Source organism: Phalacrocorax aristotelis, chromosome 16 (genome assembly GCF_949628215.1).
Source record: "Phalacrocorax aristotelis chromosome 16, bGulAri2.1, whole genome shotgun sequence".
NCBI lineage: Eukaryota > Metazoa > Chordata > Aves > Suliformes > Phalacrocoracidae > Phalacrocorax > Phalacrocorax aristotelis.
In genome coordinates this window covers 6,835,378-6,860,518 of record NC_134291.1, presented here as the reverse complement: position 1 = coordinate 6,860,518, position 25,141 = coordinate 6,835,378, and the positions used below count along the sequence as shown (strand labels likewise).

Here is a 25,141-nt window from a genome sequence, read left to right as displayed (position 1 = left end):
ACCTCTTATGGGATAACTGCTATCCCCTTCACAGACAGGTAAGGGCAGAGGCAGCGAGTGCCGCAGGCTCTGAGCCAGGCAGAGGGGAGCAGGCGGGATCTCTGGTCGCACACCTCTGCCCTGATCAGGTCTGACAGCCCGGATCACAGAGGAGCTGGAAACAACACTGCCAAGGGAAAAGGTTTTCTTTTAAGGAGTAAGTCCCCAAAGCAGGGAAAAGCCAGCTCCTGGAAAGCCTGCATGCAGAGAACAAAGCTGCTGAACAAGGAGCTCCTCACAGTTGCCCAGCTATGGTGAAAATACGGGTGTTTTTAAAAAAAGCATTTACTGCTAGCAAAAAGCTCAGTCTGGTTGAGCAGAGAGCACAGGCTGCCCAGGCTCCGGGTGCCCAAGCCAAGCCCAGTGCCATCAACCCCACCACCATGCCGGGTGTTGTGGCAGGGACGGGAGCAGGACACCTGTGATGCCCATTTGCACATTGAGGTGACTGCAGCCTCATGACCTCACCCCTCCAGCCCCCTGTACATAACAAATGCATTTTCTAATGTTTCTGGCAGATAAAAGAGGTCCCTGCATCTGCCCAGGCTTTCAGCAAGGAAGATAAATAGAGTGTCATGACTCACTGTCTATTAGGCACCTTCATTTATCCAAGCGTGCACAGGAGCTTTCATAAAAGGTTGTTTAATTCAGCATGACTGACTACCACTTGCTCTCAGACACACAATTATTGCTGGGATCCATCTGAATTTTGGAGTCAGGAGGATGCTGGAGCGTGCCAGCCTGCCCCTGTGCCAGCACCAGCCCCGCTGGGTCCCCCTTCCACCCCATTTCCAAAGACAGCATCAACTACCAAGCAAAGGGGAGACTGATACTCAAACATCACACCAGTAACAACCCAGCCTGAAGAGAGACCCAGCACGCCTTCAGCGCCCTACCGGGACCGAGGGCACCTCCTTCTTGCAACACTCCCAGCTACTGCTTCAGAGCATCCTTGCTGGGACTGCACCACTTCAGCTCCCTCCCCAGCCTCCCCCCGACTTCACGAGCACCACCTTTGCCCCCCCTAAACTTTGATCCTAAGGCACAAACTTCTCCTCTGCTGCTCCAGCAATCCATCATTGAGTCTCACATGAAATTACTGCTCCAGCCCTCTGCGCGCCATCATTTATCCACAGCAGCCTGAGAAACCATGTACAGGCACATACGCAATGCACAGATATTTCTTCATGCCCCACTTTATCTCTTACCACCGGTGATCCTTCAAGCTGCCATGTAATTCCTGCACCTGGGAAAGCTCCCCATCATCCCAGAGCGTGCATTTGGGTACACTTTTGAACGGGGAAATGAATCCGTAATGCAGCTCTTCATTCAGAAGGAAAGGCGAAAGAGAAATGCAATAAAGGGAAGGAACAGCACAGGTTGGCCAAAGTTGGCCCAGACAAACCAACCCCCTTGAAATCTCAGCTGGATGCATTAAACCAGCACTTTATTCCTCCAAAGCCGCAGGGATTCACTCTCACAGACACCAAACCCCTGCTCGCAGCCACACTGATGCCATGGCAGCCTCTTCCACGAGGATGTAGAGGAAGACGGCCACGGCACAGCCTTTGAAGCAGGGTCTGCTGGAGGAAGGTCCCTCGCCTGACCCACTGTGTGAGGGGGACGCTCAGGAGGGCGATCCCAGCACTGGGAACCAACTGAACCCCATCACCACATGCTCCTGCCCCAGAAGTTGTTGGGAAATCTCCCCGGTAAGGCACAGGACCTCGTGGTGAGCTGTGCCGCCAAGGCTGCTTCCTGGTGAAGGACCAAAACCCAAGCGACAGAGGTGGCATGGCATCAGCCAAGAACACGGTGGCAACCCACAGTAACAGCAAAGCCAAGGCGCTGCTCGACCCTCAGGCATCAGAGATTCCCTAATGTCAGGGGACAGGAGGAATGCCAATAACCTCGCTGCTCGATGTTTGCGGTGTTTGAAGATTAATTTCTTGGGCAAGAGCGACAGCACTATGTTAAATGTAATTACACGCACTAGGTCCTTTTAAGCAAACTAATTCATGCTAACTTCCATGAGCTCTTCAAAGAGTTCCCAGTAGATAAAATGCATCGCTGAATCATTTTATGCTGAAATTTTACACATTTGAGTTAATTTAATCACTTCATTTCAGAGGGCTGAGCTATGTTCAGATCTCTGATCCTTGGCAGGGAACAGCTTCTGATCTGAGCAAGATCAGATGCAGCGAATTTCTGAAGGAAGAAAAAAAAATAATCTCATTACCTGCTTAAAAAGAAAACAGGAATTTTTATCAGGAGCTATTTTATCAGGGCTCAGATGATAATCATGCCACGACAGGGGCAGCTGGGAGGACAGGGCTCAGGCTGACCCTCCTCCAAGCAGCCCCAAGGCAGCCTGGCGCGGTGGCACACAACCACGGGCTCAGCGGAGCCGCCTGCTGCCGTCAGGGCAGGGTCCCACCATCGCCCCGGCTCGTCGGGGCCACATCTGCAAGTAAGCCAACTCTGCCTCCTGCCCACGGGCGCTCTGGCATCGTCCCCCCTCCACACACACACCTGCTTTTCAATCCACTGCTTATTGCCACGTTATACCCCAAGCCCATCTTCCCAGTGCACTTCTCTCCTGCCTATTTTTGTTTCAAGTTTTGTTTAATTAGAGCTGAATGAAAGTACGGAAATCCACAGAGCAGAAATTAAGGCTGGCACAGTCTCTAGGAGCAGCTATTAGTGGAAACACAACCCCGCCGTAGCCGTTGGCATCCCAGGGAGCAGAACAGAACAGTGGTTATTGCTGCCTGCTTTTTACCACGACATCCCTTTACAGCACTTTCAAGACACCAAACTAGAGACAGGCAAGATGAGCTGCTCAATCTTTGCTCTCCATTATTCCTCTTACTCTTTCAGTCCAGAATACCCATTATTCAAAGTCACCTGCTCCTCTTTTTTATTCAGAAAGGACGCCGTGGCTTCCACTGGAGAAGTTCTCTTTGCAAACTAAATTTGTTTGAAAATAAAAGTCAGTGAATAAACGCATTAGGGCCCAGAGGTTTAACTAGAGATGGCAGCAGCACAACGCAGGGGTGCCCGTAATGACAGCCGAGCAACACTGACAGCACGGAGGTGGAGGCAGGAACTGCCCTGCTCCAAACCCAACACTTCTCCAACCATCATCGTTCCCAAATTATCACCTTTCCTTTGCAGGCAAGGCTTCCTGTGGCAGGGGATATTTAGGAGAAATTATAAAGCAACAGCTTTTTAAATCCAGGTGTGCAGAAGCCAGTTGCAGCCTCTGTAATAGTCTGAGCAAGATCCCTCCCAGAAGGAAAGGGGACTCACAGGGGGCCTTCGCCCTTCCCCTTGCCCTCCCTCACCTGCTCTGCATCATGGGGTCTGGTACCCACAGACCCCTCCTCAGCCATTCTAACATCTCGGGGGCCTCCACTGCCAGCCCATGCCAAGCAGCTTTCATGGGCTTTGGTGCGTGGGGTGCCGTCCTCCACGTCTCTGCCGGCTGCTCTGCAGGGCGATTTACGCCTCCGGAAAGGCAGGCAGGATCTGGCCCCCTCTCAGCCCCATCCCCTCAAGCTGCAGAGCCACGTACCAACCCCAGGCTGCCCCCAAGCTTAACGGGTGGCACCAGGTATCGCCCCTCACGCCAGCGAGCCGCAGACGGTGACGTTTCCCCAGCGCACACCAGCTCTTTGCAAGCCAGTTCCTAGAGAGAGTTTCCCAAGTCGCGAGTTGCATTCGCTGTTCAGCGGCTTCACACGTGCTCTAGAATAAAACCACATCTAGAAGGTCACATCTGGGGTTCCCATCCTCGTCCCCCACCAGCCACAGCCCGGTGTGAGGGAAAGGCACTGATCCCCCTAGATCTATCACTGTCACAGCCGGGCAGACCGAACACATGCTTGGGAAAAGGGGCTATTTTCATAATCTGAAAAATAAAATGAATAATCAATTTCTGAGGAAAATTAATAAAGTGCTCCTTTGTTCTCAGTAGCTCAGCCCCCAGACTTACAAAAATCAATCCTGGCTCCCATCAAAGGGACAAGTGGATTGGATTTTTGCCCATTCTCCTGGCAAAACCAAGCCATCAGGCTGCTTTCAGGAGCACAATCCATCATCTCCTGCTCGCCCACGCCACAGAGAAGGGCGAGTTTCAGAGCGTGACATCCCGATGGCATCACGCGCGCACACGCGCAAGCTATCCCCTTGATCCAGAGAAACAAATTCCAGCACAACAACAGTATTTTGGCAAACAAAGCAGATTTCAAGTGGATTGAGGGATGCAAAGAGACCTGGCCCGGCAGCCTGGAGAGGAACCGCACTGCCTCGGCTGTCGTGGGGCGCCGGTGGTGGGACCCCACACACCATCCCTCCCGCAGTCGCATCCCCTCCCCGAACCCCCCGGTGGTGCTGGCACAGAGGGGTTGGATCCCAACGGCACCCGTGGGCACACTCCCACCCCAACAGCCGGTCCACAACCAAGGGATGCTCGTTAGCGGGTGTGGAGAGCAGGAGGTTTCACTTCTCCCACTCCAGAGGAACCCGCCTGTTGCAGCAGGGCAATGCCCAAAGGGAAGAAAGTGGGTTTAAACCGAGCCCTGCCAGAGGAGCAGGAGGCGCTTTCCCACATTAACAAAAGCATCTCAATCTTTCTTCTGTGTGACAGCACTATCTAGCCTACTATCAAAAATCTAATTTTCCTATTTTAGGTAGCCCAGGACTCCCCTGTGCTCGCTCCAAGCCTTGCAGCAAGGACATGCCCATTTTCCAGGGTTTTGACCACATCCGGCCCCACAGAGGGTTATCACACAGCCCCGGCCATGCAGAGCACAAAGCTGTGCCCATCACCATCCTCACCATCGACCACACTTGAGCTCACTGCAGTTGGAGGGGACAGGGCAGAGGAGATGCTCCAGCAGATCTCTGGTCCTCAACATTTAGAGGATCCACAGGACCCTGTCTCCCAGGGGCTGCTCTCGGCTCAACAGAGCTGGGGGAGGGCAGCAAATCCCTCTCAAAAATCAATTTCAAAAAAAGGGATCTGAACCACCATCAGTGTTTTTGATGGGAAGGAGCTGGGTTCTGTTTTTCTCCTTTGAATCCAAAGCAAATCGATCTCTCTCAGCGCGGGGTGGGAAGACAGGGATGACTCAGCCGGCAGAACGATGCTAAGCTCTCCTTGTTCCACTGTGGTGCGGGAATTCAGCTGGGAAGCACAGACACACACACAAAAAATCGATTTCTTAAATTTTCCTGCAGTGTTTCAATAAAGGATTATTTTAAACAGCCTTTATCTGCCTTTTCATGGAAAAACCCTCAGCACTAAGCCTCCCAGACAACTCCTGCTTCCAGCTGAAGGTATTCCTGATCCCTGCACAGCGGGAGCCCGATGCCTACGACGCAGAGATGCGCTGCTGGGGCCGCTCCTGCTCTGCCCAAAGACCAATCCCAGAACCAAACCAGCAAAACACTGACAGTGCATAAGATGACGGATGTTTTGCAGGGCTCTCGCACCCAGCAGCAACGCACCTTCCCAGGCACAGCCAACACCCCCGAGCCCAACAAGGGGCTGCGACTGTGAGCAGGCTGAGGGCTCTGCTGCAGCTAATGAAATGTTAAGAGTCAAGTGCATCGGCCACATCACCGTGCTCAGGGAAAGCTGCCGAGGTCCACCTGGATGTGCAACTTCAGAAAAAAAAAAAAAAAGTTATTTGACAAATTGCCTCTTCCTGGGTGGGATACCAGGGGACAGTCCCCGTTTGCACGCTGGAGAGAGACTCCCGGGCAGAAAGAGCCTAAAAAATATTTTACTGATTATTTTGAAATCTGAGCATCACTTGCAGACGCCATAAACTCCCACTGCCCGCTTGCAGGGGAAGCACCACGCTGCAGCCCGCAGCCGGAGCCCCTCGTACAAAGAGGAGAGCCGCGCACTGGCGGTAAAATAGCTAAATAAATAAGCACCATTTTCATTATACGTAATTGGGAATTCAGTGTTATTTCGTACTGACTTTAAGGCAGTTCGCACCATCTGCTGCCACAGATACATCCCAGGGCTTTGAAGAGAATCAATCTCAGCTTCGCTTCCTCTCTCCAGATGCCCTTGAGGGCAGAGTTATCGTTGAGCAGCACGTGCCACGGAGGGCATCACCCGCTCGGCTCACACCCAGGAGGGCAAAACTGGGGCCTGGGGCCCGTACGCTGCTGTTACATAGAGACTCACAGATGGCAATGAATATGCCCCAGCTTTGGGACTTACAGATAACATAGTTTAAAAAATAGAGAGACTTAGTTTAAGCTTACAACAAATACAGACGAGAAACCACCAAGTCTTTAAGAAGGAAAAATAAAAGACCTTTTTCTACGAAGCTCCCAAGAAACTGAGTGCCAAACCCCGCTGCCGCCTTCGTCCCTGCAGCAGCTGCGATGCCTTCACAGGCAGAAGCAGGTCCTGCCCTGCTGCCATCAGTCCCCACCACCCCAGCCCAGGCCCTGGTGATGGGGACGTTTGGGCGAGCGCATTCTCATCACACCTCCCTCGCAGGCAGCTGCCAGGCTTGGCTCCTGCTCTGGGTGCTGGGCCTGTTCCAGCCCCACCAACCCTCCTGCTTTCACAGCCTACTGAAAAATGAGAGAGAGAAAGCCCAATTTGAGATTTCTGCTCAGATGCTGCAGCTATTCTGCATCCAAACTCAGATGAAGTAACTCCCGGTGTAGCCTCCAAAGGGGAGGACAGCACTACTTCTCCAGATCCTGCTCGAGCCAGGAACAGCCTATTTCTGTGCCAAGCAGGCAAGGAAAAAACAACCACGGGCCCAACAATAACCCACCCAGCCAGGCTGAACGCTGTTTGCCCCCCAATATCAGGATGAAATAAAGCCCTCATTTACAGCAGCCCACTTAGAAGGGCATTATGTGATGGACAGGATGTCTAAGCAGCTTAACCCATTACACAGGCTCAGCTTGAAGCCAAAAGCCATGTCAGTCCAGCAGTGCCTATGTGAAAGGCAGAAAGATACTCTCTAATTGGGGTTATTTATCCAGCACGTCTCCCGGAGGCAGCACAGACCAGGATCGCTGGTGCATGGACCTGCCCCAGGCCAGGCAAGGGTCTCCCACCCAGCCCCACATCCCCCTCCCTGTGTCCCAGACACAAAGCACATTTCAGCTGGGTCCCCTGGGCATCGCTGAATGGCTTTGGGATGCAGCAGGCAGCATCAGGCAGACTGGAAGCAGGGAAGGCAGGGCAGCTGCTTCAGACCTCCCTTTCAAGGAAACAGGCAGATGAAGGGAGGGGGATGCTCTGTGGTTAGGGTTCCCTCCTTGGGAATGGCACCAGCAGGAGCTCCCTCTCTTTAGATGCTGAAAAATTCAAATTAAATAGAGCCATTGCAAAAAGTCCAGGAACTGACAAAGCTTCAATCACAGCCTGTGTCCTATTAGGCAGCAGGGACTCCGTGCAAGGCAGGAGCCGTGGGAGCGCAGCCCTCATTACCTCTGCCCCTCGCAGAGCTTCTTCCTTCAAATATGTAAAAGTCACCCTGTAACCATGCGGCATCTCCCACTCCAACCCTGGACACCACCTCTCCACCCACCCTGGCCCGGGGCAGGGGCCCCAGCGCTGTTCCCCAGGGAGCAGTTTGAACCCATGGTCACCCGAGTGCCAGGAGCAAAGAACCAGTGCCCAGTGTCCCAGGGTCTCCCAGTGCCCCGGGGTCTCGGGTGGTGGCACAGAGCCAGGATTAGGGTCCACTGGGGAGAAATGCACGCTGGGCTGGTTCAGGAAGAGGCCACCAACCCCTGCAGAGCTGCAAGTGGATGCACGCACACCACAGACCACAGCAGGCACCACCTTTCACGGAGGCAGGCTCGACATCACCGCCCTGCACGGCCGTGGGCAGGAGCCACCCACCCGCATCCTCCGGGGTTTGGGGCAGAGAGGACACCCGCCAGCTCCCCGCAGGCTGGGTGCCACCTCCCGGCACAGAGACCCCAGGAGGGTGCCCACCTCTGCTGCAGAGTACCGCCGGCTATTTGCCACTTCACGTAGCAGCACATCCCTCCCGCCCAGCTGTCCTCTCGGGAGCCTGTCAGGATCCGCATGCACTGAAAATAACATTGAAAATACTGATACTGCTGAAGTCACCCCGATGGCACCGACACCCGGCATGCAGGAGGTGATGGTTGTGCTGCAGCAGCTCCAAGTCATGCATAACCTCACCAACAGCAGAGGCTTCCTCAAAATATCATCCAAGCACTTCAGATGACCAACACTTGGCACATTTCTAACCATCTTTGTCCAAGGAGCAGCTCCATCCCACGGGACCCACTGCTCCATGCTGGTTTAAAGAGCGACAATAGTGTAAACCCACCAGGCCCACTGATTTAAAGGGCAATTATAGTGTAAACGTGGCTTTTATCCAAACAATCAATACTCATATCTGGGAAAGCTTCCTGGCGGGGAGAGGAGGAAATAAAACATTGATTTTTAGTGAAAAGGCATATTCCATCATCCTGTGCCATATACCACGTGGAAAAGGATAAAAGAGAGGCCTGGACACGAACAACCGTCTCAGGACACAGTGAACTGAAATGAAAACACGTTGAAATTGAAATCAGATGGGAAAGAAATCACCAACACAAATCACACCAGAACCAGTGATTAGGGAAAGCAAACCCACCGCCTTCAGAAGGAAAAAATGTTCCCGACCCTCTGCTCCCGAGGAGGATGAGGTCTGTCCCCAGCAGCTTCCCAGCTGCTCAGTGACTGGCTGCAATTTAAACTGGAGCTGAACTGGTGTGTGAGAGCAAAACCTACCGGGCACAGCATCCTCCCAGCAGCAGCGGTGCGGGAAACCTCAGAGAGCTCCCAGCCACAACCCACCAGCTCCAAATCACAAACAGGATCAAAGTCTTAATTTGTCTGTCTTTTCGGAAGACAGGCTCAGCTCCATGAAGGCATTTGAGCACCTGAATGCCCACCGGTCCCAGCCCTCCAATTTCTTGCCATCTCGCAGCAGCTCAGGAACCATTTGTGCAGCCTTGCAAAGACAGAAAGCCCTGCACCAGCACTTCCTGCTTTTAGGCAATAAAAATACGTTTCACGGTGCTCCCCCGTGCCCCTTCTTGCACCCAGAGAACAGCTGCCGTTTTGCTGAGGCTGGTTTGCTCCTGCTCAGAGCTGACTCGGAGCAGAAGCAGAGCCAGGATGCTCCCAGCGCCCCAACCACCATCATGCACCACGCACAGGGTGACGATTAAAAATCCCAAAGCAGCACAGGCTTTTACCTAAATAGATCCCTTGATGGCCACATTGCAGAGAAGAGAACAGATCACCTGACAGCGTGACCAGAAAGAACCACACAGCAAATTACCATATAAATATATCTATATGGAGATATAGCAATATACACACATATATATATAGATATATATATGTATCTGTCTCCATAATGTGATCAAACTGCTCTGCACGGATGCACTGGCGCTGGGGACCACTTCAGCTCCCTCCCCTAACTCCATTTTGGGATTGCTCCAATCCCTGGCCCATCTGTTGCAAACCCCATCGCACACACCTTTACACTCTTGAAGCCACGGTCAATCCCCAATGACATAGCTGGGTTATGGCTTTTTATGCGCTTCGTTATCCTTAAAATGTTTGTTTAGTTTGAATGGGGGAATAGCCCTTTATTTTTTTTAAAATGTAGTTTATTCCCTTTCCTTCAAAGTAATGGTGATGTCCTTCTTCCACTTCATGGTACGTGCCCTGGCATTGCTCCTCAGCTGATATTGCTGCCATAATGCAGAGTGACAGCTAGAGCTCCTGATTTTCATTTCACTCCTCCAAAGCATCCTTAGGGTGACTAAAAATTATTCCCATCCCCATTCAACTAAAGAACCACAGCTAGAAAATAAATGAATTACTGTGCTTATTGAATGAAGCCAAAACAACATCCACTCCAGAGGCAGTGATACTGATTGTTAGTTCAGTTTAATAAACCTTGAAATTTAAGGGTTTCCTGAATGCAGCTGCAGTGCAGTGGAGTTCCTCCCAAGCTTCGCTGGTGCTAACCCCCTTCCAGTCTGGAACTGGGCTGAGACAGGATTTCAGCCCTCCAGTCAGCTTCTGAGCCACAGGACCACCACTGTGGGAAGACACAGGTTTGATGCAACCACCCATCTCTGGAGATGCTCCTCAAGGCATGTTTTAATGACCTATTACCTTGCTAAAGTCAGGGGAGTTATTACTAGAGGACTAATTACAGCACCAGTGCCTACCCCTGCACGCACGTGCACTCACACTCGCCTGACCCCTGCAGCACCGCCGCTCCCCGAGCGCCATGCTGGAGCCATCAGAGCTGCCAGCATCAACAGGCTGAGGATGGAAATGAGTTTGAGTAACATTTTATACAGCTGCAGAATTAAAAAGACTTAACAGATTGTCAGGTGTAGCCAGGAAATTAAAGCTCCGAGTTAACGAGGCTCAATTTGGGAAATGACTCCTCTGATTAATGGCCATAAGCACCACAGAAAGCCTCTCTGCAGCTTCCACGCTTGCCGATAGAGCTGATTTCAGAGCATGGGTCCTAACCAGCATGTCACTCAACAGACTTTAATAAGCCTCATAGATTAACAAATCACCCTGAAATAAAAGCAGCTCAGACTGGAGCAGCAAGCACACGTAGCACGATGCCACCTGCATCCCCGGCACCCACGGGCCCGCGGGCTGGGTGTGCAGGTCACGGCGCCAGCTGAGAAGGTCCCCAGGGAGCTGCCCCTCCCGCACCACTACACACAGCAGGCATGAAGACTTTTGCTCATCTGCCACCAAGCACTTCAGTGAGGAACCCTGATGTGTTTACAGACCGACCCAGCTCTCTTTGCTTCCTACCTTCATTTTTAGAGTCAAAAGACGCGGCTAGACCCTACAGCAAACAGCAGAGCAGGAAAGCCACATCCTCATGCTGTTAAATCTGTGCCTGTGTTGACACAGGCAGGATAAGAGGCTTACAGGAAAAGCCACTTCAAAGACAAAAGCCCTTCCTCAGGTAGCGTCTGTCTCCTGCGGCGCCCCATGCACAGCAGAAGGCATCGCCACACAGCACACCCTCCATGGCAACACCCCAGGGCACAACTCAATCCTCCGGCAGTGCCACCAGCGCTGGCGTACACCAAATCCCTAGCCAGCTAATTTTGTGTTGGCCTCTTCCACCCGCACCATCTCCCTCGGAAAGCTCAAGTGCTACCCACAGGTCCCGCTGAAGGGTCCTCATCTTGAAAGGGGGACGGTGGAAATAATGCTGTAGCTCTTCTGCAACTCTAATAGTTGAATAGAATTAAACAGAGAAGCCTGCAGCTAGACTAAGCCCTTCTGGCCACATTTCATTTAGGAGGACACTGGATGAAGCGTTAACAAGAAGCTATGAAAGACAACACTCGCAAAGAACAGCAGGAAGCGGTACGAGATGCCAAGAGAACATTTCACAAGAGCAGATGTCATCTGCTGAGAGGGATGTTGTTTCCTCTCGGCACAGTGCTTCTCCCTGTCCAAGCGGTTGTGAAAGCAGCAAATGCGGAGGCAGCTCATGCCTCTAAGGGCAAATAAAGCAGCTGTCCACGCTTGCCAGCAGCTCTCACGCTCATTACAGCGCTGTTCAACTGAGAATGAAGCAAAGGACAAAGCAAGCAAATGTTATGTCAGGCTCATCCTGAGGAGCCGTTCCTCAAGCATCCCCAACATCTGACAGCCTTCCAACTCAAGACTTCTCCCTTCTCTTTCCAGGGTCTGACACAACCTTCCAACTCCAGCTCAAGACTTCTTTTCAACGGGCAGCTGAACTCTTTAAAGACCTACCGCTAACCCAAGAGTATTTTGGGGGGGGGGGGGGGGGACACCGCCCAAGGAATTTGGAAGTCATTTTGCCACTGCTGCTGCAGCCTGGTTCTCCTCCTCCCGCTTAGCAATAGTGTAAGCACCACGATGTGTGAAAACAGGCTCTACTCCCCTGGCAAGGTGAAAATGAGCAACAGCAAACAGATGGGCTATGCAACATAAAGATCCCCATCTCGAGAGCCCTCAGAGACGGAGAAGAGCAGTCCTGACTCAGCACGGGTCACCCAGAGCGAGGGCTCCCTCATGGTAGGTCACAGGTTGACATTTCCTTAGGGATCAGTCTATTTGGAGTTGCAAATCCTAATGACTTACACCCAGAGCAACCTGCTGAACTGGGTGGTTTATTTACTGCAGGCTGCGGTAAGTGTAGGAGTGCAGAACTGCGTCCTCTGCAAATATATCCAAAACATTTTTATGCACAACTTGGAAAGTGGAACAGAAGGCAAGGTTTACACGCAGTGACAAAGCCAAGCAAGAGCAAAAGAGAACAAACCAATAGGTTGCATTTAGCCCCGTAAAGACTAAATGCCTAATCAAGGAGCAAGGCTGCGACCAGAATAACAGGGGTACAGACCTACGTGTGCATAAGGCATTTCATCAGTTTATGAGGGATTACGTGCTCTGATTTTATTTATTTTTTTGAAGCCCTGTGTATATAAATTCACATTTAGTCATGACTATGAAAACCAACCACTGAACCCAGCCTGACAAGGATGGTCAATAACCATTTGAAACTCTTCAGAAAGGGGTATTAGGATGTTTTTAAATCAATACGGACATTGCCAGAGGCGTTCATCATCGAGGTGGCTATTAAAACTCAAAATGAATTGATGCCCTTTGAAAGCAGCAGTCTTCCTGATCAAGCACGGTGTGAACATGTCAACGCTATTACAAATACAGTTGGAACCATCTAAAACTGGTGAACATTCCCTTTTGCAGAAGGAGCCTTGCATTACATAAGCTGCAATGGCTTAACAAACCTTTTGGATGCACACGCGAGGCTGAATATTACCCCAATGAATCATGATGGGTTTCATGGCTGGAGAGGCTTTATATATCATCCCTCCTTCACAGCCTCTGCTTCTGCTCAGGGAAGGAGGGAACAAGGAGAAAATTTACAGGATAAGCATCAGCAAACCACTCGTGCTCTTATTAGGGAACTGGTCCTTTCTCTGGAGGAGTTTTCCCCTTGGCACTGGGGGAAAATTGTGGATCAGGGCAGCCTGAAAAGCTGGGCTTTCTGAAACCAGCCGGTACAGCAGCAGTAACCGAGCAAACAGTGAATCTTGTAGCTGCAAGGACACAGAGACAGAGAAAAACCATGCCCGTACTCTGCCTGAAACATCAGGACCAATCCAACAACACAGCTCACACCCTCTCTTGCGTCGGTCCCTCAGGGGTTTCACCTCCTCTTTTATCCCCCCAGCTCCCTTCCTCCCTTTCATCAGAACTTTACTACATCATTCCACGACTTGAACTGCCTGGGCACTGATGAAAGAGACACTACGTGAGCAGCGTCTGCTTCCTCTGGCGTGCAATCCACTCCAGCACCCCTGGAACACGGTAACTTCCTTTGAAGGGAAAAAAAGAAAGCAAAAATGCAAAAAGAATTTACAGCCTCAGGAAGGAGGAAGAAAATCAGAGCGCAGACCGAGTGATGCCACCAAAATGGGCACAGAGGGTCTTGGGGCAGCGCAGCAGGACAGACCCGTGCCGGGTCTGGTGCTGGTGGTGCCCCCAGCCCACCCACCTCCCCTGTTCCAGGGCTTCCCCAGCTGAACACCGCCTGAGCCGCTGCGACATTGCAGCTGGCTTGACGCAGCAAATTTAGGGGAAAAAAAAAAATGACAACAAATTCTGTGTAATGAGGTTTCTCTACAATGGCCCCAAACCTCATGGCTCATTTAAGTAACAAGTTTAATGACATTTTATTTCTTAAGTATTCTATTTCAAACACCAGTATCTTTTTCCAATTACTAAACCCATCTGGATTTACTTACTGAATATCTGTGCAGGAACACCACAGCACCATTTCTCAACACACAACCCACCAAAAGTCAATCGAGTCATTAAAACGAAACCTGATTCCCCTTAATAATATTAGCAACTAAACAGCGTTGGCAGCTCAATGCCAGAAGCGCATCACATCCCCTTGGCATTGACGTCCGTGTGTCTGGGATGGACGATGAGCAGAGATGCTGCTGCTTAGCCAGACACTTCAGAAGACATTTATTTGTGGCTTGGGTCAGCAGCCAGGTCAGAGACTACTGCTCTTAACTCCCCAGGGCCAGAGGTCTGCCAACCACTGAGGATGCTACCAGCTACGCACCAAAATTATGTTTGGTATTTTACTCCTCTGCCCCAGCACACCTAGAAAGCATCTCCTTGGACATCAGATCTTCCACCTGCAATACGGTAGCAAGGATGTTAAAGCGAGAGCGGAGAAGGCTGATGGGGAACATCATTGCCCTCCCACTCCACTCCGTAATCTAATTTGGAGCTACGTGAATCATTCAGCACCAGGACACAATAAAGAATCAACATGCCTCGCTGTTAAATATACAGTTTATAGGAGCATGAGTCACAGCTCAGGTTTCAAGGTGCAATGCTGTATGTAAACCCTTTCTGAGAACTACCCAAGAACACTGCGCACGTAGCTATGATTTAAGGGGTCAAACCTGGCCTTCCAGTCCCGCAGCCTGCGGTGACCCTGCCAGAACTACTTCCCCTGGTTTTAATGTCTACAAACTCAAGCAGGCAGAACTGCCCCAAGCCCTGGGGTGGCAAGGGGAGGTTTAGGGACCAGGGCAGCCCATAGCCCCCGTGGCAGGGAGGTCACAGCCCACTGGGTCCCTCCACAGCACTGGAGGGGGCTTGACCTGCACCCAGATGAATGAAAAAAACCTTTCAGCTTTACCCCAAATCTGTTTCAAGGGAGGCAGAGGAATACAGATTACATCCTCCCTACCCAGATATATTAAAGACAAGGCTGGGTTCTCTTTCATTTGTAGTAATTAAAGCCTAGTGATTATCCCACTCGTCAAATACCAAGTCTAGACACAGACTTTTCACTGCAGCTCATACCAAATCCGCCCATACAGCATTTCATGTGGATACATGTGCCTTACTTCACGCATCCATGAGGCGGCCAGCTGTTAGCAAGTCCAGTAATATAACCTCATTTCGATTCAGCATTGATGCCTGTGGTCACACAGCAGCAGCGGGCTGGAGAGGAGCCGGAGGACGAGGGGAACAGGAGAGATGCGGAGGGAGAGAGGGGACTCCCAGCCCCATGCGGATGGTACTGTGCTTCCTCACTCCCTACAAACAACTTGCAAGTCATGGGAAACCAAGGGATTTGGGATGGCAGGGAAGAACAGAGGCACCCAAACACGCTGCTGACTGAGGGAAAACGCAGAATAAGAATCTTTTCTCCCAACAGAGTGGATGAAGGATAGATCTAAACTATTGCGTTTCTTCCATCTTTCTTTCTACAGGTCTAAAAGAAATCATCTCGCTTGCTCAGTGTGCCTACAAGGATCCCACAGCCCAAGCACGACTGCACAGTCGCTTCTGCTCCCGGCCTCTCACACAGCCATGTTAGTACACGTTTACGTCTCTAACAGCTAAGACCTCAGACATGCAGGGCCCTGGAGAGCGGCATGTTTACACGTTCTCCAGCCATCCCCATACCAGCTCCCCTGCTCCTCACCACCATCCCCAGGCAGTAAAGACAACTGCAAAACAAGGCCACGGTGTGCTTTGGGATTTTTGTTTTGTTTTGTTTTCACAGCTTTAGTGATTTTAAAACATGTAAATATGAAGAAGGGTTAATGATTCAACAGTGATTAAGTCTGAAATGTTCCACTTAGTACCCATTAGACTTTGAAAATACCCATTATGTTCCCAGAGTGTTCCCCAGAGCACAGCCAAGAAGTACCCAGAGCTGGGGAAAGCTGCTTTCTTGGAAGGCTTGAGGTATCTTGTGAAAATACCCGAGTTCATTTCAGTAAGCAAAAAAACCCACCCCCCCCCAAAAAAAAAAAAAAACACAACACAAAAATAGCAAGAGACAACAAAAGAATTAAAGTATTGTAGATTCTTAATACCATTTCTCCAGAGAGAGGAAAACCAACGAAGTCAATGGAAATTTTCTAGTCTCAAAATCATTTGCACTGTTACTGTTTGCAACTAAGAGATGAAAACATAAAACCCCAGCAGCTTAAGTTTCTGAAAATTGCAGGGCTGCCTACCTTTTTTCTTGAAGACTAAAATTAAATTGCACCTGGGGTGTAAAGTTTGCACCTTACAAAAATACCAAAAACCTTGCAACAGCCTTACAGCCTGCAGGGCTAGAGCAGTCTTCAAGCTTACACTTGCCCCAGGAGCTAAAAGACATCCAGGACCCAAAGCCCATTGAGTGTAGCACAAAACTTCCTTCCATCTCTGGAAAAATCCAAGCTGGTATTTCAAGTCCTTAAAAATCCTGTGGATTTGAAACACTTTATGAAACACACAATTAAGCAACACAGTTAAACAACAGAGCCTGGTTTAGGAGGCTAGCACTATTCTTTGCAAAAAGAAGGATTGTTTCATCTCAATTTGCTCCCAATTGTACTCAAGATATTGTAAACCACTATTTCAGTTTCTTCAACCAAGAAAAAGCAGAGGAGCAATAAGATTAATTCACTAAATTACATTTTCTTTGTCTACTGAAAAGCTGCTGTTAACTAGAGGAATAAAAAACTGTGTTGCTTCAGAGGGCATATCCCCACACAGCCGGGTGTAAGGGCGGCCACCACCCATCCCATATACACACCCTGCACCTGGGGAAGCCTGACAAGGTTCCATCACCTTGACTAAAAATTTCCTTCTTTCAAATCCACTTAAGGAGGAAATAGCTGCCAACAAGACATTTTATTTCACATTTCAGCAACTACAATTCTATTAACCTCCAAAATAAGGAGCGACAGCATGACTACCAGTCCTAGCCTATAATTAGGGAGGGCCACCGAGGGTCAGTGTCGTGGGGCACCTTCAACATGGCATAACCTGGCAAGGGCAGGGTTAGCACTTGCTGCACCCATGCTGAAAATAAACTTATCTCAAGCTAAGCTGATGATTTCATTTCCCTGGTGAATGAGATATCTAATTATCAATAATTCATAGGCACAGACAGACGTGCAAGTGATTTTGAGAACTGAAGTAGAAACAGAAGTAATGATTCCTGGAATAAGAGCCAGCAGAAAGACAGATCCAGAGAGGGAAGAGAAGGTGCACTTTGCATGCACATGTCAAAACCAATCTAATTTCAATCACATACGTGACAGTCTAGGTGCCAGTTTAACAGGGGTGTTTTCCCTGTACACTCTGCAGTTGGTATATGACAGGATGCTTGCCTGGATGGAGCCCAGCTCTACCTATCCGGATGGACAACTCGCTCTCATAGTCCAGGTAATGGGCAGGTTCACGCTCATATTTTTCTTTCACCGCTCGGTGGTCAAAGCTCAAGGCAAACGGTGTGTGGGGAGGCCCGCTGAAACCCTGCAAGGCAAGAGAGAAATTTAAGGTTTTTCCCCACATCTCGCCATCAGCCTTCTCCCAGCCCCATCCTCAGGGACTCCTCTGGCATCTGTGTGGCCGGGAAGCCAACTGGGGCATGTATCGCAGCAGCTCCTCACAGCTGCATGGAGCCGTGTCTTTTGGGTTCCCCCCCCTCTCTGCAGACTGCCCAGTTGTTTAGATTTAAACGTGCATTGCCAGCAAAACATCAAGAACAGGGTTAGGACGAGCTCTGGGCCAAGAAGTACAGGGCTAAAGAGGGAAAGCCAAAATTCATGTGCATTAACAGCAAGAAATTTAATTCCACAAAGAAACATAATTCCATAAACGCAACTCCCTCCAAAGTCAACCTGGAGGAGACCAGCAGATGAGGAGAGATGTTCACTGCTGTCAGCGCTGCCGAGCCGCTAGCAGACCTCTAGCTAGACCTCTGCAGAAGTTTCGTTTCCAGTAGGGTACCATTTCTTCAGCATGGATTGAGCTTGCAAGGGAAATAGCTTGTTCAAAACGGAACCCATTTGAGCGTCAAATGAGACAGTATGTTCACAAACACCCAGTGCTAGTTCAGTGGGACTCATCCAGATGGCCCAATGAAATTTCAAACTCACTTGGAATATATTCCTACATCATTTGCAACCTCCAAAAGCAGAGAGGGACGGCCAAAACCAACACCATCCAGCTATGCGTAAAGTCTGCTGGGAATCAGAGCAGACGCCCCGCAGCAAGAGGGACTGCACTGCTCCCATGAGCGATTCACTGCAGGGGGGCTGGGCCGGATGACCTCTAAAGGTCCCTTCCAACCCAACCCATTCTATGATTCCTGCCAACCTGGACGCGGGCTCGCAAAAACCAGTCACGACTCAAGGATGTGCCAGAGTCTTTATCTGCATCAGCCAAAATCAAAACTGGCAGACGCCGTTTCTGCCTTTCCCTCACAGCACTGGGCACGCAGCAGGATCGTCTGTGTCTCTGGATGTCCACAGGCTGCTGAGACCCACCCAGAGACAACTGCAAAACCAATAGGAAACATGGGTTAAGAGCTGTAACCAGACAGCTGAGAGAAGGGAACATGTCCCACCGCAGGCAGAGGCTGTACGACCCAGCGTAACCAGCTCTACCCAAAACATGGGGAGCGGGACCCCGAGACCCCAGCTCCGTGCAGGGCTGGGAACCAGGCCCAGGAGCATCTGCAAGGAGGGGTCTCCAGGCTGCACCCACTGTCACCGGCTGGGAACACGGGTGTAGCTGTTGGATTGATGGCAGCAGAATAAATGAACACACACTGATCAGCCAGAGATGGTAATGAGAGACTTGATGGGTAAGGTCACATTAAACAAAAATAAAGGTTAAAGATGAATAACTAAATCGTCTAGTCTCCCATCATTTGCATAATATAGTCTGACCAGTGCTATTAATACTAATCACATATTTGCTATCTGCTCTCTATTGCAGTTTAATCAGAGTGCTTTCACCTCTGTTAACCCAGCAATTACAAGATGCACCGATGAGGTGCTCGCGTTTAAATCCCCTGGGAGAAGGGAGACCCACCCCACCCCAGGACACCAGCAGCTCTGCACCTCATCCCGCAAGCAGTAGCTGGAAAAGCAGGCAGAAAAAACAAGCATTTTCCAGCAAAACCTGGGTGGCATGACATAGTGAGGAAAGAGGGGAACTTTGGAATCACAACCCGACTCAGATAAGGCAGAAGGAGACCAAGAATGGAAACTCATGAGCTCGCCCTGCTGCTGGTACTTCTGCAGCGTGGTCTCCCTCTATCCAGGGCAGGGCCCAGTCCTGCTGAAGCTAAAGGGGTTCTCACCTCTGGAAAGTGAGTAGCATCACTTTTGGGAAACCATCAACCCAAGCAGAACCTGAAGGTGCACAGGAAAGGCTTGCAAGCATTGCACTGGGCTTCCCAGCCCTGCTCTCGCTGCCATCTGCCTCCCACTTGCCACTGCTCTCGCTTCGGACTTCGGGGATGCCAGGTTTTACAGAGCAGAAGGCTCTCCTTCCACATGGCTCCTACCAACACTTTGTTAAATGAGCTACAAATGCTGCAACAGCAGCTTTGTACGCTTTATCACCAGATTTATGGCTTCCCCCCAGCCCAAAGGCAGCTGCCTCTCAACCGCAGCTTGTCCACACACGCAGGGACACAAGCGCAGGGCACGGCCAGAGCCCACAGAACTCTGCAAGTTATGATAACCCAAACCAAAGGGAAAAGAAATCACTTGTACAAGCATTAGCAGGCAGGTAAAATTCAGTGTTTACCCTCTGCTACCATTGCGCAGCTACAGATACAAACACCAAGGTCCTTGCAAGGTCAAGACTACTTGCCTCAAGGTCTGCAGTCCTGATGAGAAGCCTCCCGCGGCTATTTTCTGTGCCACTGTTCTCAGCACATCAAATGCTTATTGATGTGGTACCTGCAAAACTGCTTGCACCAAAATGAAGGCACAGTTGAAGATCTTTCAGATGGTTACTATAAGGTCAGGTCATCTTTCTCTTGGCAGGCACAAATATGCAATACCAGCAATTTGAAAAAATTATTAGTGACCTTCAGTAAAGTAATGATTTATTCCAACTATGATTGCTCTGAGTCATTTCAGTCCGGTCCCTGCATGAGTCCCTTAATTGGAATGTGTCAGTGGGTTAAAAAAGCATTAGAAAGAGAAGAGGAAAGTCAACCCACATTAATTAGTTCATGCCAGTAATTAGCATTAACTGAAATAACCACAGGGGCTGATTATTTCAAAAAGCGAGATGCAATGAGAGACTTGCACAGGAATATCTTGGAGGAAAACTATTCTGGGACATGGGAGTCCCCACCGCACTCGTCTCCGCTCGCAGAGCTACAACAGAAAGGTCATTAGATTGTCACAGCCCCATGCGTAAAAGCAGACGGGGAAAAAAAAGTAGGTATCTTGGCAGAGAGCAGAGAACCCCACCCCACTCCATGCAGCACCTGCCTAAATCCTGCTTTTTCTACCCAAAAGCTGCAGCAATCCCAAATTAATCTGTATGGAAATGTACCCCTCTCCTGCTAGTACTCAGGTGATGCAGCCACCACCCCGGTATCGATGTATTGCCCTGGTATTGCCGGGCGAGCGGGTGGGACAGGGAGGAGGCTTTTAGATGAAGCACGGATTTCAGGTTGTGTCCTGCTGCCCAGCCAGCCTCCTACACAAGTTGCTGATTGAACCAAAGCCAATTTTAAAAAGAAATTAAGAATAAGTGACACCTGTAAGAAATAATCTGCTCTTCTCTGCCTGACCAGTGAAGGAGAATAAATTAATAAAGAAATAGCGATGACAAGAGCTGATGGTCTGGCTTTGGGTAGATCAGTTGGTATCAGATCTGGAGGTGCTGCTTGCCTGGGAAGGCCGGTGACACCGCTCTTCCCATGCAAAATCTTACCAGCTTTTACACAGCAAGCACCCTGGAACAGGCTCCGCAAAGCCGCAGGAAACAAAGACCATAATGCAACAGCTAACGCAGAAAATACCTCAGCAGGAAAGAGGAATAGAGTAAATATTATACCTTATTAAAAAAAAGTCTTAACTTGTCCATAAGCTAATTCAGAGACAATAAGAGACAATTACCAGCCACACGTTGATGGTGCCCAGAGGCTCCCACTAGAGATTTATTAGAAGAGAGACAGTGATAACAGATCAGAGACCAGAAAGTGAAAAGAGGAAGAAGAGGGGCGGGGAGCAAGGAGACGAAGGGGAGACACCGCTTGTCCCCAGCCCACGTCAGCAGCTGCCCCAGACGCGGGGAGGGACACAGTGTGTCTCTGCAGCCCTGCCGTGTCCCCAGAGAGCTCTGGGCATCAGCATCTCTGCTTCTGCACGTCTGCACAGAGCCCGACACCTCTGGGGTCAGAGACAAAGGCTGTGCAGGAACAAAGCAGCAAGTGCCTGGTTTTTCTGAGGCAGATAAACAGAATTATGTTAAAGACATTAAATAGGATCAGATAGGAAGAAAGCTCCCTTAGAAAGGAGTTACTTATCAGAGAACACCCATTTGCATGTAAAACAACAGGCTGGTAGTTTGTAATTTGAAGCAACGTATCAAGGGCTTGCTGCTCCTAAGTGAGCCTCCGCCAGCACAGCGCGCATTTGTATCCCGCCAAGAGCCAACGAAGGCACGAGCGATAGCGAGCCACCCCACACTGCCACATCTCCCCCACCCTCCCTTGGCACCCTTTGATTTCATCAAGGCCTCAGCCAGCCACACTGCTCCCAAAATCCCCAGAGGGGTGCTCGAGGACAGCACCAGCAACTCCCCGGGGAAGCTGGTGTCCCACGGGACGTGCCAAGCCCCCGCGCAGCCCTTCTGCCCTGGGAGCGGCACCCCACACCAGCCCCGCCGCCTCCTGCTCGCACCCACGCTTCTCCAAAGCCCTCCTCATTTCAAACTACATTATTTTTAATAATAATTTTAAAAAGCCAAACACCACCTGGCCGCATCGCTTCCCATCCCAGCACCATGCTGGGGCAAACGCCAGGCTGGGGCTCCTTACAAAGACTCTGTGTTGCTCTGTGGGACCAAGAGCATTAGAAGCTCATTAGAAGAGCACAAACTGTTGGGCAGATGAGGATGTGCCTGGGACGAGGTTTAAAGGCTGTGGTGAGTTGTGCTGCCAGAAGCCTGGATGCCGCCAGGCATCCCTATGAAATGCTGTTGGCCAGTTCCACGTTCCCCCAGCACAGCATCCCCAAAAACAATGCATCCTCCCCACCTCTTCTGGGTGAGGAAAAAAGCCCATGGTTTTGGTCCATATTGACCTGGCACGAAGGGATAGGTTAGGGGAAGGGGCTAGCAAGCACGCTTTTAAGAGGACTTGAATTGCAGCTCCTCTCAAAGCCAGGGTCAGTGCCAAACCCCCCACTCCCACCCCCTCGAAATACTAAAATCAACAACCAAAATACAACCTTAAATAATCAACAGCTCAAGTGCAACCTTAAATACTCCATGCAGTAAAAAAAGGCCCTTCTCAATGCTGAAGTGGGTACAGTCATATTTATGATTAATAGCACCCAACATGCAGCTCTGGGACACAGGCAAATCTCCCTTATTTCTATTCCCACAGTGCCTGGCAGCCCCGTGTCCCAGCATAGCCCGGTCCAGGTGCTCGGGGTCACACCTGGGTCCCACCAGCAGTACCCAAACCCCTCTGGTCAGAGAGACTGTGCCCCTATAAATTGGGAATAAACCTGGGGACACCCAGCATGCCCCCAGATCACTGCTACAGCCCCAGCTGCCAGAGTAACGTCAAGCAACCCCAACCCCATGTCAACAAAACCCCACGTAATGAAGATGGAAAGCTTAATTTATTTTCCTATAAAAGCTTAAGGGTCTCCAAGTCTTTCAGCTACATCTTGGTTTGCCTTTTAACTTGGCAATTGCCAGCAATGGAGCAGCAGTAATGGGCAGGGCAGACAGAAACGCACCTCAACAGCAGATCTTTCGGGGCTTGCTAACAAGAGCTGGGTCAGCGCTGCCTATCACATTGCAAAATAGATTTCTTCCACTTTCCCTCTAGAGTTCAACTGCCTGAAGTTTCATAAAACCTAAACCACAGCATGTGCAACCAGAGGCCGTGATCCAAACCATCCTCCGAAGCCTCAAAGTGCTGCCAAATACAGCAGCAGGAGAAGACAAACTGCATCAGAGAAGGCAAATGGAAAAGGCGAGCACGTGGGAAGCATCGCACACGCGCTGCTGGTAGACATCAGCAGCTCTTGGGGTCTACGGATCCAAGCCAAGCCCTCATCCCAACCACCAGGTCCCAAATACATCCTTGTCCCCCCCACAACGCCAGGGGCAGAAGCAGCTCCAGAGCAGAAAGCTGTGTCACCAGTGGGTTGGGATCGCTTCCCCCACCAGCAAGGGCTCTGGAAGGGAATTGCTCCTCAGTGATGGACGGAGCCTCTATGGAAACCTGCCGGCACCGGCTTGCTCAGCGCCAGGCGGGAGCGGAGCAGCCCTGAGCAGAGGCCTAGGAGCCAAATGATCAATCTGGCAATCGCGTAACGCAAGAGCATCCTCATGAAACCCAATTTCCAAAGGAGGAACAGACCCCGAGGGCCTGATCCTGCAACACCCGAGCACCGCAGCCCCCCCCCGCGGCTCGGCATGCCTCCCATGCCAGCCCCGCTGCCTGCACTGGGACCAGTGACATTTTTCCAGAGCCGTGGCAGCAGGCGTGGGGGGAGGCCTGGGGCTCCCCGCTTCCCACACCGAGCATCTTCCATCTGGCTCCTCCAGCCCCACATCCTTCCCCAGCCCAGCATGCAGCCCTGCCTGCAGCAGGCAGGAGGCTTGTAGCTATGGCAGCACTGCCATGGGAATTGGGAAGGAAAGGTTCATCCATAGACAAAAGTTCCAACATTTTCACAGATCATCTCCGGCAGTGTCTCGCGAGCAGATCACATCAGTCTGGGAGACCTTTCTCGTCCTGACAGCACAGCTGGCAGCAACACGACACCAAAGCCTTCCCGTAATAACTGCAAACAGGGAAGCTTAAGTGAATATTAAGGAAGGCTGGTATCAGTTTATCTGTAACTAATGTAATATTATTGCAAGTACATTTTATTCACTGCTAATTATCAGCCACTTTGATAACTCATAATTCTTGAAAATTGCCAACAGCAGCTTTAATCACCAGCCTCTGCTGACAAGCTGCAGGGGCAGGAGGAATAAATCACCTCCCTTCTGTGTCACCAGGAGTGTGGTGACAGCCGGGGTGTCCTGCGGGGTGACCCTGGAGCAGCCCCGGCCGTGGGGGCTCCCCTGAGAGCTGCCTTGTCCGACAGCAGCTGATGGGCAACCCTTGGCAGTGCTCTTGTGAGCTGACAGCACCAAGTGCACTCAGAAACACTAAGTCTGGCAACCCTAGGGAGGGAGGAAGGCAAATTTATCAAAACCCACCCCAAACCCTCAGATAAAGCAAATGTACCCCCCAACAGGCCTGAGGGGAATGCATCCTGCAGCCCATGCCAGGCTAACGCAGCCCTTCCAATCACAGGATGCTGGGGTACCCACTCCCAGCCGGCACGGCACGGCTGGAGCCCTGAGAGCATCGCTGCTGGGGAGCGGGCACACACCACCGGCACCAGCCCCGGAGAGCGACGGCTGCCCCAGACCCACCAGGAGTCCCACGAGGGGCTCCAAGGGAAGCCAGGCACAGGCAAATCCAACTTTTTGGCCAAAGTAACATTCATATTAAAAACAAATGTACGGATTTTTCCCATTGGCATGTCTGGGGCTTTGGTCTTTCCAGGAGGGAGGAAAAACACAGCAGGAATGTTGTTGGCACACGGTCTGGGAAGGCGGTGGCCCCTATGGCTCAGGGTCAGGGCGAGCGGTGCCCAGGAGGAGGGAACACACACGCAATTCCCAGGCTCCTTGGGAAACCCAGGGGGTTGGTTACAAAACGTGAGGTTTTGCAACAGGGATGTTTTACAAGGCAGAAAGGAGGTCATTTTGGTAACCTTTGCCTTTACAAAGAAACAGAAGCACGGGGTGTTTTCACCAATTTTGCCACACAACCTTGCAGAAAACCAAATAACTTGTAGAACAAACAAAACCCACCTCTGCAACAGCACGAGACAGGTTTCATGCCACCAATCACCTGTCCACGAGGAAGCCTGGAGA

At 50.8% G+C, this 25,141-nt stretch overlaps 1 protein-coding gene across 5 annotated transcripts in view; it reads right to left on the bottom strand.

Moving 5' to 3' along the window:
• SLC39A11 (solute carrier family 39 member 11) overlaps window positions 1-25,141 on the bottom strand; it is a 97,880-nt gene that overhangs the window by 52,078 nt on the left and 20,661 nt on the right. For 3 of the 5 annotated variants that reach the window (XM_075111629.1, XM_075111633.1, XM_075111630.1), the window contains one exon: window positions 17,317-17,461. In XM_075111629.1, the coding sequence (XP_074967730.1) occupies window positions 17,317-17,461 (145 nt within the window). The remainder of the gene's footprint in view (window positions 1-17,316; window positions 17,462-25,141) is intronic. The other 2 variants (XM_075111631.1, XM_075111632.1) reach the window with 1 other exon arrangement.